The sequence below is a fragment of the Tachypleus tridentatus genome, chromosome 9, assembly GCF_004210375.1.
Source record: "Tachypleus tridentatus isolate NWPU-2018 chromosome 9, ASM421037v1, whole genome shotgun sequence".
In the NCBI taxonomy this organism is placed as follows: domain Eukaryota; kingdom Metazoa; phylum Arthropoda; class Merostomata; order Xiphosura; family Limulidae; genus Tachypleus; species Tachypleus tridentatus.
The window spans coordinates 75709132-75728444 of record NC_134833.1 but is presented as its reverse complement, the minus strand read 5'-3'; the positions used below and the strand labels follow the sequence as shown (position 1 = coordinate 75728444).

Here is a 19313-nt window from a genome sequence, read left to right as displayed (position 1 = left end):
AAGATTATGTAAAGGGAATTTACATCTAGCAACAACAACAAAATAATCCAAAATTTTATAAACATCGCGCACATTTATTCGGCAACGAAATGATAAATTGTTTCAGTTACTTGAAACTTGTACCTAATACTTTAATATGAAAATTAAAATTAATAAAGAAGACTGTTTGTTTGTTTTGAATTTTGCGCACAAGTGCTATCTGTGCTAGCTGTCCCTATTTAACAGTGTTAACTCTAGATGGAAGGAAGCTCTTGAGACACTCTTTTACCAGCGAATAGTGGGACTGTCTGTACCATTTTAACGTCCCACGACTTGAAAGAGCAAACATATTTGGAATGAGTAGATTTGAACCCACGATTTTCAAATTACGAGTCGAGTGTCCTCATCACCTGGCGATGCCGAATGGAAGAAGATTAGAAAATTAAGTTCAGAGTTGAAAAAAAAATTAATACTTGAAATCTAGTAACGCTTATGCTTGTTACCTGGTTTCAGATGCAAATATATATCTAAACATAAATTTGACTCCAAAATCGTAATATTTAGTCTCTCTAAAGTTTACAAGAAATTTATTTTATTCCAACAAAATTTTTAAACGTTTTTATCCGAATAAGAACTTTAACTTAGTACAAATAAGAGTGAAGGTAAACAGACAGTATTTGAATTGTAATGTTGATCCTGTCTCTTCTGATAGCCAATAGTTTAATTTGGATCTAGTGTACACATTATTTCCCGGTAATAATCTTTTAATCAAATGTTAATCAGTATTTCCTAAAAAAACTGGCAGTTGAAAATGACAAACAGTTTCTCGTAATATTCGCTGACTTCTAATTTCTATTAACTTGAGTATGTTATTTTACAGTAGTGTTTTGTAACGTATTGGAAAACCCGAGCAATCATGCTGTGTAGTTGCACACTCGAGGGGCTTTTCCGCTCAAAGAGTTTACTATTATAATTTGAAAATTAATGAGAATTTTCGGAGCTTTCTATACATCAGAAATTCCAATTTGTTATACATAGTTAAAGCTCACTAAGAATCCACGTGTAAAGAGGTATTAAAAAAGTTATTAAATGAAAAAATAAACGTTTAAGAGGTGAAGTCTATCTACTTTAATAAAAAGCTGATTTAGTTGAGGAACAACTTTCAAAATTTCTTAAATTACTTTCCAGTTATCTGTATGTCAATATGCATATGTCAGATATTTAATTTAGAAATTTAAGAAATTTTATGTTGTATGATGTTTTGAAATATAGTGTACGCATTTTATATTATACAAAATATACTAAAACATTAAAACTTACAATATTGAGAAATGAGAGATGACAAACAAAATACTTAACTCTAGTAATACATGGAATTACTGAGAGAAACTTATATTGTAAACATGCATTACGTGGTTAAATTTCAAATGATCGTAGGAACGAGAATAAATTACATTCGGTGATGTTCTTTTACTTTAAAAAGTGCTCGACCAAGTGTACTGGAATAAATCAGTTGTAGATGTTCAGTGCTCCAATTTCGTCAAGCTACAGACGATTTCAAATGCAATGCACGTGTTCTGTTTCAGTACAAAGAGTTATTTTCCCACTGAGTTTCATTATACCGTTAACACTGAAACGAAAGTGAAAATGGAGGAGAGAAGTCAGTTTGTTTTTATATAAGCTATAGATATAATGAAATGTTTGCTTTACAAGTGTTTTTATCTCTAAATGTCATTACCTACACGCTGTTGTGAGTAAGCTGCAGCCTAGTTGATATGAAAAACATTTCTGATATGAAAATCTAATTTACGTATTTCAATCAGTTCGCCTATTTCGTACAGTTGAGCATAAAACTGCACACTCATATTTAGGTTACAAGAGCAGGGAAGGTTGCAGTAAAAACAAAGGAGAGAACTTTGGAAGCGTAAAATGTAGAAAAGTTAGGACTAGGAGACGACTTTAATAGAGTACTGAAACCGTTATCAAAAATTTTATGACAAAACTGGAAAATTCTAGAGGAAAATCACAGGAAAACATGACAAAAATCAAAACGTAAATATTTAATGTTAACCTTTCAATAAAGCCTATAAATAAATAATAACGGATATTTACCGTTAAGGGAATCTAAAGCGTGAAACATTAGTTATTTAGAAAGATACCTAGTATCAAATTCTGATTTGTTTGTACAATACTAAGTGAGGTTTAAAGTTGTCTAAAAATTACTATCAAATTAATAATAATCATATTCATCTAATTCATATATTTTTATCCATTTTTATTTCCCGTGTAATTTGTCAAAGAGACGTTGAACTATTTGAGATGTTGATAAGTTTTGTATAGTGTTTGACTTATCAACAGTATGATTTATCACGATTTCTAAAACATGGAAAACTTTTACCACATTTGTTGATAAAAATATGATGCATGAAAAAGTCTACTATAGAAACAAACGTAAGAAACTGCTTCACTAATCGATCGCTGAGTTTACAGGAACTAAAAAAAATGCAACAAACAACATAAATCTGGCAAAAGACAGAAAATATGACGTCACGTACATGTGTTCGTGTGTATGTGCTATGATCTAAATACGTGTTCTAATCTGACCAAAAATTACTTAATAATATCTTAATATTATTGGTTGTATTAAAAGGGTTTAGCCCTCGCTACTAACAAAAGTATTTCTTATCCTAAAAAAACTGAACGTAAGGGCCAAATTCTTAAACCTCTTTTTTATAGTTACAATTTTACCAAGTATTGCAATTGCTTTAACTAGATTTGATATTAAACTGTATGTCCTATTTTAACATTATTTGTTTTTACTTTTGTAGTTTGCATCAACTAAATGTGGCACCCAAATAGGACAACTTAAACTTTACGAGCTTATAACGCTAAAATCTAGAGTTCGATTCTATGAGGTGGACACAGTAGCTAGCCCATTGTGGCGTTAGTCTAAAACAAACAACTATATCTGATATTGAACCTTTAGGACTAGTTTTGTAGTCAGATTTGTTTTAACTTTCGTGACTGCATTACAGAGAAATTCCTTATTTATATTGTTTTAAATAATTGGTAAGAATAATATTTCAGTTATGCCTTTCCCAAATTATCTGGCAAAAGTATATTTTGTGATTCAAGAAGCACAATACCATTATTTATGTTCATCACACTAATATTTGCTAACATTTAGATTCAGTATAGTTTAAAAAATGATGTATAGCTCCATTATAACGTGGAAGATGTTCAGATAAAAATATAAATCCTTTTAGATATCCATAGAAATTTGTACACCTGCAAGTTATCGAATACTTAAATAATTTATGCTATATCCAAAAGTGCGAAGAGTGTAAGCAAATTTAATAGAAAAGTGTTCTCTTTTAAAGACAGTAGGAGATTATCATTTGGCCTCTAAAGGGATATCTGTACAATATTTTTCCTGCCTTAAGAAGAAATAGCTGTATTGCTTTATGTATTTGAATAAGACATCGCTTATATATATATCCTTAACGTTGATATATGTAAAACAAATGCAATGAACTTTAAAAATTTCTCCTTTTCTAGCAATCATCCTCAGCATGGACCTGACGATGCCGTTGCTAAGCAACGTGCTAAGAGCTGCCGAAAAGCTTGGGTGGGCAGATGGGCGTTTCGCATTCTTTGTCTTACACGTGACAACTACATTATATCCAAAGTTATTACCTTCTTTATCCATATTACCTGTCAACATCCTGAGAGCCGTTTTCGTTGTCACAGTCGTCGCTCCCAACGCCACCTATGGGGAGATTTGGAAAAACCCAGAAAACGTAGACACTTTTCAGGAATTATTAATCACTACCTCAGTTGTAAGTAAAATAGAAATTTTCAAAAAAATATTGAAAATAGATCAAGCTATACAATACTTCTGCAAACATCTTTTAATAGTAGCAACAATTGTTATGATTATAACACAGTAGTTGAGAGTTTATTTCGTGTTATGAAAATAAACAAAAGTAGTGACGTATGTGCATCAGCTAAAGCTGTGGCAACAAAAACTATATATTTAACAATTGCGTATTTGGTTCATGGTGAAATACCTGAACGTTTAATATGTAATGTTGCAACGTAATACTTCTGTTTGAAGACATGTTACAACATTGTCTGTGGAAAGGTACTCCTGTAGTGACGTTGTTAAACGATTTTGAGCACTTAGAAACACAACATTTCGAATAAAAGGATTTGGACTGAATACCATGATTTTGAATGCATACTGTTTGCCTGAATACTTACAAATAGGTTATAGTAGTCATTATCCTTAAAAGTTCATTATTCTATTCAGTATCTTTAGAAGTAGATTACTCTAATCAGTATCCTTAAAAGTAAATTACTCTAATCAGCATCCTTAAAGGTAGAATGAATTAGTTAAGTCTCTACGAAACCAATAGCGGTACTCATAACGCAGTGAGAGAGAAAATGGAAAAGCTTGACTAGCACAATTACCTGAAAATTAAAATGTGTTAAGTAAATTTTGTATTGCGATTAATATTTTTATTTGAAAACACAATAAAATAGTTATTGTAACGTACTGTATGTGCGTATTTTTTGAACATTTGTAAGTAGATTTTTTTTGTCAGCACACCGTCAGCTCAGTCTAGATATTAGTGTGGCGCAGTTCCTAGTTTGGGAAACTGTATTGGTTTATAGATTGTATCATTCATTATATCTCGATGTATGTTGTACTAGTTTGTGTCTTTCTATGCAAATTGATTCAAGCACTGTTTAAAGATGAACAGAGTTAGCAAGTACTTCACAAATAAAATGTCAAAAAGTAAGCGCCTTACCCTCAGAATATTCATTCGTTATCCTCACACACACTGCGTACATGAGAATCATCAGCAATGTCAATATCAAATTACTTCCGTGTAATCTGTGCTTGAAAAATAATTTCATCTCTTTCAACCTCATCCCTTGTTCTACTAGACATGTTAGAATCAATATCATCCTCTTTATAGTATTCATTACATCTTTCTCACAAACAGAATGATTTTTATTGTCAATGTACATGTCTAACTTACATTTTTTGTGACTGCACATTCTATAACCATGCTAAAAGATTTTACATCAAATTTTTTCATCTTCCTTTTAAGCCACAAACTTCTCTATGGCTGCTTCTCTAATATTTTTTTTCCATGTGTGTCCATGCAAAAACATCTGTTTTAATAGAAGGTTTTCCACTGTTGCATATTTTAAATTAAGCCTTTGGTCAATGAGCGTGTGGGTAAGGTGACTAAATCCTGCTTCAATAACACTATACCTAGGCTTCATGCACAGTACTATTTCTACCACCATCCAAACTTTCTTAAATTCCTTCCTTCTCAAAATCCTTAGCTTTAACTCCATTCAAGAAGTTCTTAACCATTGTCATTTAGTATTAGTTTTATCAAAATTTCTCATTTTTAGCATAAAGGATCTGCAAGTAAACCTAAACACTCAATTTCCCTGGTGGATTTACCATAGCTTATTGTATCTAGCCAAAACATACTTTTATAAATGATTTAAAACCGACACATGTTTCAAACTATCTATTTACAATTAAAAAGAACACAACGTTAAAACTCATTGCGCAACAAATAGTTGGTGAAAACAGGGATTTGGCCTAAAAAATACTCTACATATATTTCAATATCCTATGACACCATATTCATAAGTAATGGTAAAGCCATGGCTGGGACTTATATACTCACATAATTATTCACGGCCTGGCATGGCCAAGCGCGTAAGGCGTGTGACTCGTAATCCGAGGGTCGCGGGTTCGCGCCCGTGTCGCGCTAAACATGCTCGCCCTCCCAGCCGTGGGGGCGTATAATGTGACGGTCAATCCCACTATTCGTTGGTAAAAGAGTAGCCCAAGAGTTGGCGTTGGGTGATGATGACTAGCTGTCTTCCTCTAGTCTTACACTGCTAAATTAGGGACGGCTAGCACAGATAGCCCTCGAGTAGCTTTGTGCGAAATTCCAAAACAAACAAACAAACAATTATTCAAATGCCTATAACGACATCTACGTTTAAGCTACCCAGAGTTACAAAACACTTGTTCAGTACTTTATTATTTATAGATCTGGACCAGCTTTATTCTTTAATAGATCTTTGTTTGTTTATTTTTCAATGATACTTATTTCAGTTTTAATTTCTACCTGCTTTGTTTGTTATTTGTTTAGAATTAAGCACAAAGTTACACAATGGGCTGTACTCTGCGCACGACAGGTATCCAAACCTGGTTTTTAGCTGTTTGAGTCCGTAGACATACCGCAGCGTCACTGGGGTTTCTAGCTGTTTTTATCAACTCAGTGTTGCTCCAGTCTATAACATGAAATTTTTCCGCCGTATGTTCTGCTTATACCGATTAATTTACTTTACACTTCTCTACCGCGTATTTATGTTCTTTGATCCGGAATTTAAAATTTTTCTCAATTGGCCATTATAAGTTTGACTACAGATATAAGAAACTTTATATATTACACACTTATCAATTCCTTCTACTCTATTTTTGTACTCGTGAGCCTATTTAATTTACAACATTCATATGGATAAGCCTTGAACATACATTATACAAACTCTTATGGAATTCTCTACTGCTCGAACAAGAACTACCAGTTAAGTTACTCAATAAATGATTTATTCTACGTCTTGTGTGCAACAAATCGTGCTCCACGCATTTCGGAAAAATTGAAATGCTGCATACCATATAAACTAGAAGCTGTTTCAAAGTGAACTTTCCAGCTTAGTTTAATATGCACTAAGTATCCGCCATGATGTGTTTCACATCAGCACATTACTTAGATACATTATTTAATTATCCATGAATTAATAAAATAAATAAGCAGTAAAATGCATGTAAAACCCAACTTCAGCAACAGGTAATACAGAAATATACCAATAACAATATATGAACAGGCTCACAACAAGAAAAAAATATAAATTAAAGCATTTGTTTAGATTGGAATTTAAATAATAAAAGCCACGAAATCAGTTTTCTAATTACCTTACCCAACCGATTTGGTGGTCTTTATTATTTGGCGCAATATAAACAAACATTCAAAGTTCGCAAGTAACATGAAAATCAATTAAAGTTCATATAATCAAGTTAAGCCTAGGTTAATAACATAAATGCAAAGAAAGTCGACTACAAGTTCAAAGTAAAATACGCTAGATGTGCCTAAGAGCAACACACTAACAACTATTTGGGGATTAATCGTTTTCCTTTCGCTTTGTATAGATGCTTGAATTTGCATACAAACATAAGCCTATACAGCCATTACTGGTAACTTTTGGGTTCGTCTTTGAATCAAAAGGAATATTACGCACACTGACTGTGACAAGTAGGTAGCTAACGTTACAGACTGTATGAGGTCTGTTCAAAAAATACGCGGACTGCTTGAATTGCGCGGCTCCAGTTGGTTCCAGGGGAATCCGCTTGATGTCGCTAGGTTTGCACAGATCAGCTAATTACGACGCCATTTCCCGATTGCAGATATCTTCATTTGTGTATTAGCTACGCGGTTTTAAGTGAAGTGCGATTTTTTCGTTTGGCGGATTTCAAAATGAATGACCTGAAGGAGCAACGACTTGCTGTGAAATTTTGTGTTAAACGTGGAAAATCTGCGACTGAAACTTTTGCTATGCTTAACACGGCTTACGGTGATGTTGCTATGAAGCGTACGGCATGTTTCAAGTGGCATGAACGTTTTAAGGATGGTCGACAGTCCATTGAAGATGATGAGCGTCCTGGACGTCTTTCCACGTCAACTGACGACCCACACGTCGATAAAACAACACCCTGGTGCGGGCAAATCGACGTCTGACTGTCAGGGAGCTTGCTGAAGAGTGTGGGATATCAGTTGGATCTTGTTACGAGATTTTGACCGAAAAATTGAAGATGCACCGCGTTGCTGCGAAATTTGTGCCTCAGAACTCGTGAGTTTTTGGCCAAACACTCGATCACTGTTCTTCCTCACCCCCCTACTCACCTGACCTTGCTCCTTGCGATTTTTTCTTGTACCCCAAACTCAAAAGACCCTTGAAAGGAAGAAGATTTGAGACGATTCCCGAGATTAAGGCAAATGCGACGAAGGAGCTGGAAGACATTACAAAAGAAGTGTACCAGGACTGTTTCAACAAGTGGAAACATCGTTGAGATAAGTGTGTGCGTTGGCGAGGAGAGTACTTTGAAGGGGTCCCAGACCTGTAACTTCTAAATAAAGTACATTTTGTTTTATGACGTCCGTCCGCGTATTTTTTGAACAGCCCTCGTACGTAAAGACAAACAACGAGGGGTCATCATTATAAGTTTGAGTAATGAGTGTAAAAACAAGGTAAGATATAAACATACCTAAAGAAATGTGGTGCACGAGAGTCATGTCAGACATCATAATAGGCCTAATAAGCTCTCGCAAAACCCATTTTGAGAACGTTTAAAATCGTCATCACAGCAGCGCTCGTGAAACGTTAAATCGTCTCTTAGAGTTAATGTACAAACAGGCAATTTTCAAAGGAAGATTCTACTTAAAAAATAAAAAAGTTGCTTTCTATTTTTTATTTGTGCGAACTAAGAAACTTAGTATGAGTTTCATTTAATTTCCATGTATTTATAGTATATAAAAAAATAAGAGAGAGTTTTTTGAATTTCGCGCAAAGCTACTTGAGGGCTATATACGCTAGCCGTACCTAATTTAGCAGTGTAAGACTAGAGAGAAGTTAGCTAGTCATCACCATCCGCCGCCAACTCTTGGGTTACTCTTTTACCAAGAAATAGTGGGATTGACCTAGCTAGTCATCACCATCCGCCGCCAACTCTTGGGTTACTCTTTTACCAAGAAATAGTGGGATTGACCGTTACATTATAACGCCCCCACGATAAAAAGGGCGGGCATGTTTGGTGCCCCTCGGATTATGAGAGAGAGAGAGAGAGAGAGATGGCTTTATTATCAATAGATTTATCATCAAAATTTATTTTTTTATAATTCATATTTTAATATTTTCTAAGTTTTAATTTATTAATTAAAAATAAATATTAAAGTATAATGTCTATCTTAACTTCTCCGTGTCACATGAAGCGCTTGCGCGCCGAATTTCCTCTTTGATTTTCTTTCTATACTTATGCGAGATGTGTCCAACTAATTAGAAGAACGCACTACAGGTATTTTCGAGCCAATAAATAAACTTAGAACCTCTCATTTGCTTGTTTTATTGAGATATAAAAAGAATTGTCAAACTCACATGATACGCCTTTCTCATCTTGCATTGCTTTCATGACATGTCTATAAATCTCTCTGATATTGTTATTGGTCATGCTTATAATGTAAGACGGAGCTTATTCGTAATTAGAAGATTCCTTATATGGATATTCCATTTTCTCATCCATAAGTTCATATTGCTCTCTGATTCCTTGGCCAAATGGCAATTTTTTTCTCGCTTCAGACAAATAATAGAATGTCCACCGCTGGAACACCGGCAGGTCTACGGATTTGTAACGCTAAAATCAAAGGTTCGGTTTCTCTCGGTGGACACAGCTCGATGTGGCTTTGCTATAAAAAACACACTTTAACAGAATTTCTTTTAACCGACTAATAGGTGAGTTAGAAAACTAGTTAAATCATAATATTTTTGAAACATTCGATTTTATATCTATATCTTTTCTAAAAATATCCCGGTAGTCTACAGACTTGTAATACTAAAATTCAATTTTGATTTCCCGCAGTGAACACTACATATAGGCCAACATGGCTTTGCTATAAAACAAAACACATTTTCTAAAATTTATATTTGAAAGCAGCATCAATTATCTTTGTAAACAAATATATTGATAAAAAAGCTAATTAATCATTAATTTTAAAACAGTCCTCTCCAGTTTCTTTTGTACTTTTTTTACATTTTTCGCTCTTTGAGTATTTCCAGTTTTCCGAATGACTAGACTGTGACAAACAATACCCTATCTAAAGAGCATGTGCCCATTATCTTAAATGAAAATCACTATATACTTCGTTAAATACAGAATGTGTTACCATCCGCAGTTTTATGCACACTGTTACACACACATATCATGCTTAACCTCTGCTACTTAGCATTTTATTTATAAATTGAGTTAATCATCATTTTACAGGAACAATTTAATAGCCTCATTATATTATTTTCTGATCTTAAGCCTAGAAGTAAACGTGTTATTCAGTAATCTTGATATGGAGTGTGTTAACTCCTAGTCCAGAAATAGAAACTATTTTTATATGTTACAAGATGTCAGAGTTACATAACTATGTAATTCGATTATAATTTTTTTTACCTTGGGTGTAAAGTGTTTTGGGTAGACAGAAAAGGGTAGTCTTGTAAATTTAGCCTTGAGCTAATATATTAGTCTCCTATGTCATTTTATTCTACTATACCTTGAAAATACACACCTCTAATAATTACTATCGTTTTCATTGTCTTTATTTTATTTTCTGCAAAGAAATAATTCAATATATAATATAAAGTTAGCTTTACTTTCTTGTTCATGTCAAATAGGAAGACGTTTACGACTTCTATCGCCAGTTCTCTTCGGTGTCACTACTTCTCACTGCTTTTCAAAAAGCCCATCAAGAGACTAATGGGCTGAACGTTTCGATGTACACCAGAAATACAATCTTTCCTACATTACTGGGATTAAGTGAAACAGACGAAGTGGGCGATTTGCTGGTGAAATTTGTGTTGCTCGATTTTTGGCCAAATTACCGAATTTTTAGAGCGGTAGCAGATCTTAATATTGATCATAGAGGTGATCTTCACGTGATCGATCACCAATGGATTAAAGGTATTGATTGGCCTTTCAATCGACCGTTAGTCGCAGACCCAGACTGCATCATCCAAGATGTGGAATGCTCTGTTTCTGAAGACGGTAAACGCTAAATTGTGATTGGATGTTACTGAAGATAGGCAGATAAGTAGATAGATAAATAGGCTTAAAGGTCGGTCTTTGATTCTTATACTTTCATTGAAAATAGGAAGGCAAAAATGGTATTGTTACTTTTTGTTTTGTATCACTTACGTAGAATAACTGTTATTTATTCTTGTGAGTATCGGAATATCAATCTGGAGGTCTTATGTGGACACAGTGCCAGAATTTTCTGAAAAAAAAAGGTACTTCAAACTTCAGCTAGAAATTAGCTCTGCTGATAAGTGTAAATTATACGTAAAAACACAGAAGAGTCTTTTCGGAGATTTTTTGTTTTGTTTTTTAACCATAGTAAATATCCAGAACATGTTTTCAAATCTATTTCCTTAATCCTTAAAGTCATTCGGTTCATTTGAATCGTACTCTGTTAATCAAAGATATGTGATAATCCACCAAAGTATCTCCTGATTTCCAAAATGTAATTGAGTCTTAAATACTTGGAGTAAACTTTACGTTTTACAGAATACCTGCAAAAAAACTGCTTCCTCTTGGCGATACATAAACTAAAAAGAAATATTCAGAGCCAATCCTTACCATTGCGTTTCTTTCTACATTTTTTTCAAATGAAAAAACCAACAACACTAAACTTGTTTGTCACTCCAATGTTTTATTCCCTATGGAATATTTATTTTGCTGTAAAAAAGTTCTAACTGACATTTTACTTGGAGAGAAGAAGAATGTTTTTTGTTTGTTAAAGAAATACGATTAACATTTTCAGATATTACGCAATCCTGTAATGTTCTCATTATTATTTTGTTCTTTTAAAATCTGAACTACACTCCCTCTCTTCAAACAAACCTACTAATTTGAAAAATTTGACAATATCAAATCTTTTCGCAAGGGAAATCACAATTACCTTGATAAACATTTTCTTCCTTTAGCCCACATTTCGTTTATGTTTGCTTATATAAATAAGCAAAAGTTACACAATGGACAAAGTTAGCTGTATCCAACGTAGGGATCAAACCTGAATTTTGAAGTTATAGGTCCTTAACTATACAACAGCAAATAGAATGTGCTCGAGCATTTTTTGGTTGGTTTTAGGACTGTCAAAGCCAATAGATACTAGCAAAGTTCTGAATGTATATGAACAATATTTAAAGAATCACTATATGTTTTGTCATTGCTTTAATTCATGTACTGATATATAAGAAAAATATGTTTTACATTTCAGTTACTACGAAGTATTAACTTCGTAGCTATGCCATCTTCTTTAAGTATGACCTCCATTCCCAAAGTCATAGAACAAACACCTCAAAGAAATTCACTTACAAAATGTTACATCGGGTATTTTGAATTGTATTCAACTTAAAACATACGTGACATATTTCTATATTATTCAATTAAGATTTGTTGCAAATATTTTATTATGTTATTATTTCAGTTTAAATTGTACTAATTATGGCTATTATTAATTTAGTTTCTTAAAATAAATTAACTAGCACGCACTTGAGCACAAGATGTTTAAAACACAATAAATTTAATAATAAAGCTACAGAAAACAGTTACGAGTGATATTTGTTTATGCTTGGTATAAAATATCAGAGGATAATGACGCTAGAATGTTATATTTCGGCCCACAGATATCACCCTCACAACAGAAGAAACTATTGGCGTAATCATTTCCTTACTTACCTGTGTAATAGTTGCTCTCGGAATTACTACTTTTATAAGGTAGGCAGTAGCATTATTTTATTTTGTTTGGTTTTTCTGATGATTTTAGCACAAAAGTACGCTTTGTCTAGACTGAGAAATTAAATCCGATATTTTAACGGCTAGAGTTAGCAAATGTACAACTGACCTACCAAAGGGCATCTAAAGATTTGCCTGATTGTCTTGTAAACTACTTGTAAAGAACATTAACCGTGCTTCAACTGTCCCTTTTTTCAGTCTTGTGTGATTGTGGCTGTTTGCTCTGTATCTTAATGCTTGAATGAATTTGGTAGTACTGGTTAGGAAGTTAAAAGATTAAGTCTGCATGTGGAAAGAAAGCAAATCCAAAAATGTTAGTAGTCTCAGATATTCGCAAAAAGCTGTACGATGGCTATCTATTTACACTAGTTATCCCTAATTTTCAGTTGTTAAAACAAGTGGGATGAGAGCTAATCAACAGCATACATAGTGAGCTATAGCTACTATATCAAAGAGTGCGATTAGACTCCCATAGTCCTAAAGTGTAGAGTGCGTTTTGAAAGAAACAGGGGGCGAATCACGGTTCTGAGGATCTATAGTAAGACATATTGACCACTAAACTACGTCCAATTAACAATGCACAAGTACGTCCACTGGTAAACAAGAGAAAAATAACAACATTAGGATGAAATACTTTTTTATAAAAATCAGTATTCCAAATAATATGTAACTTTCTTCTGAGATTGAAATTATGATGTATATTACTGCAAAAATAAATCTTTCCTTTAGCTCTAAGCAATTTAATTCACAATGTTTTAAATAACTAGTGTGAACCATTGGGAACTGATACCTATCGAAGAGCTATGACCCTCTCTCTTGAAGGGAACAGTCTGAACATCATAAACACTCTTAAACAGATAAATGTTAAACAGCTCCAAAATATAAATACAAAACAAGAATAAATATACTGCTAGGACTTGATATGATCGTAAGTAAACCCACTTGAAGTAAAAATGTATTCTGAAGACGGCTTTATGCCCTCCCCCCCCAGTAGTACAGTGTTATGTCTCCGGGCTTATAACGCAAAAAAACGGATTTAGATATCGTTGTGGGCAGAGCATAGACAGCTCACTGTGTAGCTTTGTGCTTAATTCAAAACAATGACAGCTTTATGGGTATTAAAAACTTTCAAACTGTCTTTGTTAATCCGAAGATGACATAAGAAAGTCTAAAGGTTGTTCTGTACTTTATTTTAATAAAAGTTTTTAATACCCATACCAACCGTCTTTAGATTACCTTTTAACCTTTGAGATATTTTCCAAATAATGAAGAATACCTTTTACAAGCCTATGTATGAAAAACAGTATATTACATGCCCTTTAAATATATAGTAGTAGGATAAAATAACCATGAGTGTCCGCAAGTGTTCCTTGCCCCTGGACTATCTTATCAATCTTCAAAGGATAACATAACAGAAATAAATTTTGCTTTTCCGAAGTTATAGCTTTGATATCCTTTTATTATCTTTCCTTCCTCTGTAATATATTTTGCGGACTTTAATGAAAACAACTATATTTCACAAAAGGAAAAAAAGTGTATACCTCAGTTAAATACTAGTAGATGCATAAAATAAAGCTTTATCTAAACTTTCAAAATTAAAACAGCAAAATTTCAGGTCTATAAATCAAACAAAACTGGGATAGTTGACAGTAGAGTGTGTTGGTATATGTATAAAATATACACAATGTACGTACGTACTAAAAACTTCAACGTGATTTTTTAAAGTGCACAACTGATTCTTTTGTTTTGAGTCCAATCCTTAACTTTCAGACGATATCCTGTAGTAACCTACCCATACCAATTTTGTTTGATAAAGCTCATATTCTGTCTTGTGGTCTTCCCTTTTTTTCTTTGTGGTTTTAACCTTATTCACAATGTAATAAAAAAGCCAAATCATATGTTTACTTCTTTGCTTCAGCTTGACAGTGACGATGTAAAGCACCGCTGCTTTTAAATCAAATTTTGCAAGGACAGTATTCAGTAAATGCTGTTGGTAGTTCCTAGATTTTTACAAATCCAACTAACGATGAAATATTTGGTGGAATTATACTGATGCTAATTGATGATGTTAAAATTTCATCCTTATGTTTGATAGATTATCCAACTTCCCTTTTGTTTAGAAATTGAAATATAGTACATCCTCCATAATCGCTGATCACTAAATCTTTCACTCTCAAACACAAACAGCAGTTGGTAGCGAGAGAAACAATGTCCACATTACCTGACCTTAAACAAGAACATTGGTTTTTGTTAGCCCATCAGTCTTGTGATAGATCAGAAATGTCGGCATAGTAGGAAAACAATTGAATACATTGCATCCTGCCACTTCCTTTGCCCAGATGAAATCAGATCTAAAACTACACAATCACAATTTAAAAGCTAAGTCTCACTTTGCTGCAGTAAATGTGCATACTTCAATAACACTCTAACAATTAAAGCCATAGCTTTTCCATCGGTTCACGTGCACTGAGTGCTGTTTCACTTATTGGATAAGTGCCTATACTGAGATGCTATGACACAACACTAGACAGTACTCCAAAATAGTTGACACAACAAACAAGAAACAGAATAATAAAGTGCTTACAAAATATTGCAATATACCTGATGCAGCAAGAACCTTGAAGTCTATATAATGTACATTGAAATTTTAATTACTTATGCTTACTTCCTGATCAGTTGGAAACTTTACAAATATTCAACAAACAAAGATCAGATGACAAAGTTCAATTCAGTTTAAATTCACAGATGCAGAAAACATGTGTCACAATTTGAAAAATTCATTCTTCTAGTAGTTAAACTGAAGATTATAATGTAAAATATAAAAATTCACCAAATATAGTGTCTTAAATTCCTATGTAAGTAGTAAACTTTTTTTCTTTTACTTCTTGATCAGAGTGTTTTTCCTTTAGAGCTCCAAAATATTATCTGTTATTTAGTTAATTTGTCAGCAGTTGTCGGAGCTAATGAATCAGTCAGTAAATATGGTTCAGCTCAACTTTGTAAAGATATTAAGTACTATTTGGGTGTAATGATTGCCAATGTTAATTTCCGAGAAAAGTCTATTGAAAAGTCAAAGCTATACTTTACAGTGAAGAAGAAAGATACAACTCTCCGTTGTAGGTTTCTCTGATGTATACAGTTTTTCTCTGTGTTGTACAGCGCTAGTACCATTTCCCTATACCGGTGCAGAAATTTAAACATAACAGCTTTTTTTAACGTTTTCTGACAATGTGTGATGTATAATTCAAATAATCTTGAGCATTAGGTAGTTTGGCACTAATATGTGTATGAACCAAAAGCATGGCATAATACCCTTTCTCTACTATACCTCAGACTATTCATACAGCTATCAAAGACACTGTATGTTCATGTTACAATCACTAATTTTAAAACCAAGCAATATCCAAACTAGATCTGGGTCCGTTAGATGATCATCTTAGTACTCATTAATTGGTGAGACTATCATTGTTCATAGGGCCTAACGTAAGAACTGATATTTTATATTTCACAGCAGTATTATATCCCAGGTCTCGGATAAGTTGTCTATAGACAAGTTCTCACTTGTTGACGTAAAAGTGAGTTTGCATTTCCATGCTGCTGACCCTGTTGATATTCTAAAAAAATATCAGTGTTGGTCGTTTGGTAATAGCATTCAGCAAAAGTTAGTATTTGACTTGCACATGCTATAATATACTGTGCACCATACTGTACGGGGAGCAGTGCTGCTCTGATTCCACTGGTGAAACATCTAATCTAGAAAAACTAGTAGAGTGTGTCAATCCATTTTGGAATGAAATGACTTTACACAGGCTTAAATTATTCTACAATGACAGTAAACCATAAGATAATTCAAACATCAAAGATGTTTTGAATTGAAAAATTGGCCACAGTAAGCTTATAATACAACACAAGAAGAGCGAACTTTGGAATTCTTATTTATCTATGACTTTGAGCCGACCTATAACTATCTCTATATTAGCAAGATCTATAGATTTGCCATTTCAACTAGGCCTAAGTTTGAATAAACCCCAGAGGATGACTTTGCTGCTTAGCTGGTTGCCATTTAATCTGATATGATTCATCACATGATGTATGATCTTATCTTTTTGAGACCTTTCATAAGGCTTTGGTGGTGTTTTAAATAACTGTGTGTCTCTAACTGAGTTAACGAACTGCTGACGTGGTGTGCTTATCACCATATATCTTAACGCTACTGGCATAGCTTCAGTTGAAAATATAATATCTTCAACACATTTCCCAAACTTAGAACTGATCCACAAAAATATTTTCTCCATTGACTGTCGCAATTTTGAAATATGTTTTATGATGCAAATGATCCAGCTGTTGGCATACAGAGCTACGTTTTAATGCAAATCTCGAGTTCTCCTTGCAAGTGGCACTATTTTCCAACTAAATCAAAACGATGAAGCAGTCCTGCTACTATAGCTTTCAAACTGCAGAACTGGTCAGAACTAAAATATTTCATGACATCAAGAGTTACATTATCTTACTTAATCAACAATGGCTGTATCACTTGTTCTTGTATTCAAGGATTCCTTGCGGTAACTTTATAAACCTTTTAAAGGAAATAGCACAAGTCTTCTTTTACTGAGTTTTTAAATCTCAGTGAGAAAATCCGTTTTATTTTAAAACTTTTTCCTTCATATGTTAACTAATTCTATTATCATAAATAGATATAAAAATGTCAGCAAAAATACTGTCTCTGTTTCTCTTTTGATTGTGATATTTTGTGAGATGTCATATTCACTTGAATGGTACGAGCTGTGACTCATATCTCGATGAGTGACCAAAATATAAGGTTCTTGAAAAATTGTGCCCCGAATGGCCAGCTAAGCAGCAAAGTCATTCTCTAGGATTTATTCAAACGTAGACCTAGTTCAAATGGCAAATTTATAGATCAAAATATGAGGTTCTTGAAAAATTGTGCCCGAAATGGCCAGAAGATTAGGGCGCTTGACACGCAGTCTGAGAGTGGCGGACTTGAATTCCCGTCACACCAGACATGTTCGCCCTTTCAGCCGTGAAAGCTTTATAATGTGACAATCAATCCCACTATTCATTAGTAAAAAAGTAGTCCAAGAGTTGGCGGTGGGTGGTTATGACTAGATGTTTTCCATCTAGTCTTAAAATACTAAATTAGGAACAGCTAGCGCAGATAGCCTTCGTATAGCTTTACGTGAAATTTAAAACAAGCGAAAACCAAACCTGGAAAGATTGTAAAGATTGTTAGAACTAAACTGAAATGGTGAACCCCTGTATGTATATTACTATGGAAAGTTCTAGAAAATTCTAAAAGGTCCTTGAAAATTCTCATAAGTTCTACAACATTTTAGAATATTATTGTAAGTTAGAAAAAATTCTCTATCAGCTATTCAGCATTGTATCTACCTGGAATGTTCTGGAAAATAGGTAAATTTGAAAATTTCATTACTCAAATCACAAAAGCAAAGTTTGAAGAGAAAAATAGGTCTTTTCCATTAACTTTAGGTATAAGCAATCAGAAAATAACACTTTCTGTCTAGGAACAAGAAAAAGTAAAAATTTTATTGCATAGTGTATTTAAATCAACACGCATTTTAACCAGATTTATGTAGATCTAAGATAAAACTCCCACAGGAATACAAATAATTTGTTGACATCATATGTATGCGTATGTGTGTACATACATATATATATTATAACATAATGGAATGTGCTATATGTTAGTAGTGGACACAAGCACACACACATACATAAATAGTGATGTTTGCTGATGCAGACCAAATTTATTAATTTGTATTTGCAATTACATTAACTTACATTCGGGATTTTTTAAGGATATAATGAAGAAATTCTATTGCTTTTTAGAACTTGAAAAATGTTTAAATGATGAAATAGGTTTTGTTGATTTCTTTTTTGTATATATAAAAATTATGAACCCTTTGAACGTTTTAATTATAAAGGAATAAACGCAAACTACTACGTAATGACAAATAATACCAACTTATGTATTACACATTATTCACTCTTCTTTCTACTACACATGACTTTTGTTTGGTTAGTCACTCCAAAACTGCTGCTTGCTCACGTTCTCATTTTAAGAGTAATTGGAACATAACTTTGACCACATACGATACACTATAATTCATATTTTTTGTCTAATTCAAAAATAGTCAGTAAAGTTAATTGGGTCGTTAATTATTTATGATATCTTAAGTAATTGTAAAGTACGTGTTAATGATGTCTTCCTTACAGGAAAAAACTTTCTTTGAAAGAAATGAAGGAGAAGATTTTACTTACAGTTGATGACATTGTGTTAACACAAGTTGATATTAGTAAGAAAGTAAGAACTCTACTTTTATCTCTGTTATTTCCATTTACCAAATTACTAAAGTAATGTTTTAAACATAAATCTTCGTTAAAACTTTCTCTAAGTTTCAACAAGTTGGTTTTACTTTATAAAGCCGTATGTTTGGTATGATTTAATCTACCTTATGGTATATAACTTTAAGATTTGTAATATTATACAAGCTACATCAACATTAACTACTATTTTATGACTAAACAATTGTAAAAAAACACTGACTGAATGAGACAGGCCTTGTGTACATATACATGATTTTGTATATTAAGAATCCTCAAGTATATTTGTTGTTTTAATAAAATAATCACTGCTCTTCAACAA

The 19313-nt window shown here is 33.1% G+C and overlaps 1 protein-coding gene across 1 annotated transcript in view; it reads left to right on the top strand.

Annotated features, from left to right (window-relative positions):
* LOC143227401 (retinal guanylyl cyclase 2-like) overlaps positions 1 to 19313 on the top strand; it is a 42993-nt gene that overhangs the window by 19591 nt on the left and 4089 nt on the right. Inside the window, exons 2-5 of the mRNA XM_076458853.1 lie at positions 3538 to 3818; positions 10510 to 10879; positions 15565 to 15748; positions 18884 to 18971. Of these exons, the coding sequence (XP_076314968.1) occupies positions 3538 to 3818; positions 10510 to 10879; positions 15565 to 15748; positions 18884 to 18971 (923 nt within the window). The remainder of the gene's footprint in view (positions 1 to 3537; positions 3819 to 10509; positions 10880 to 15564; positions 15749 to 18883; positions 18972 to 19313) is intronic.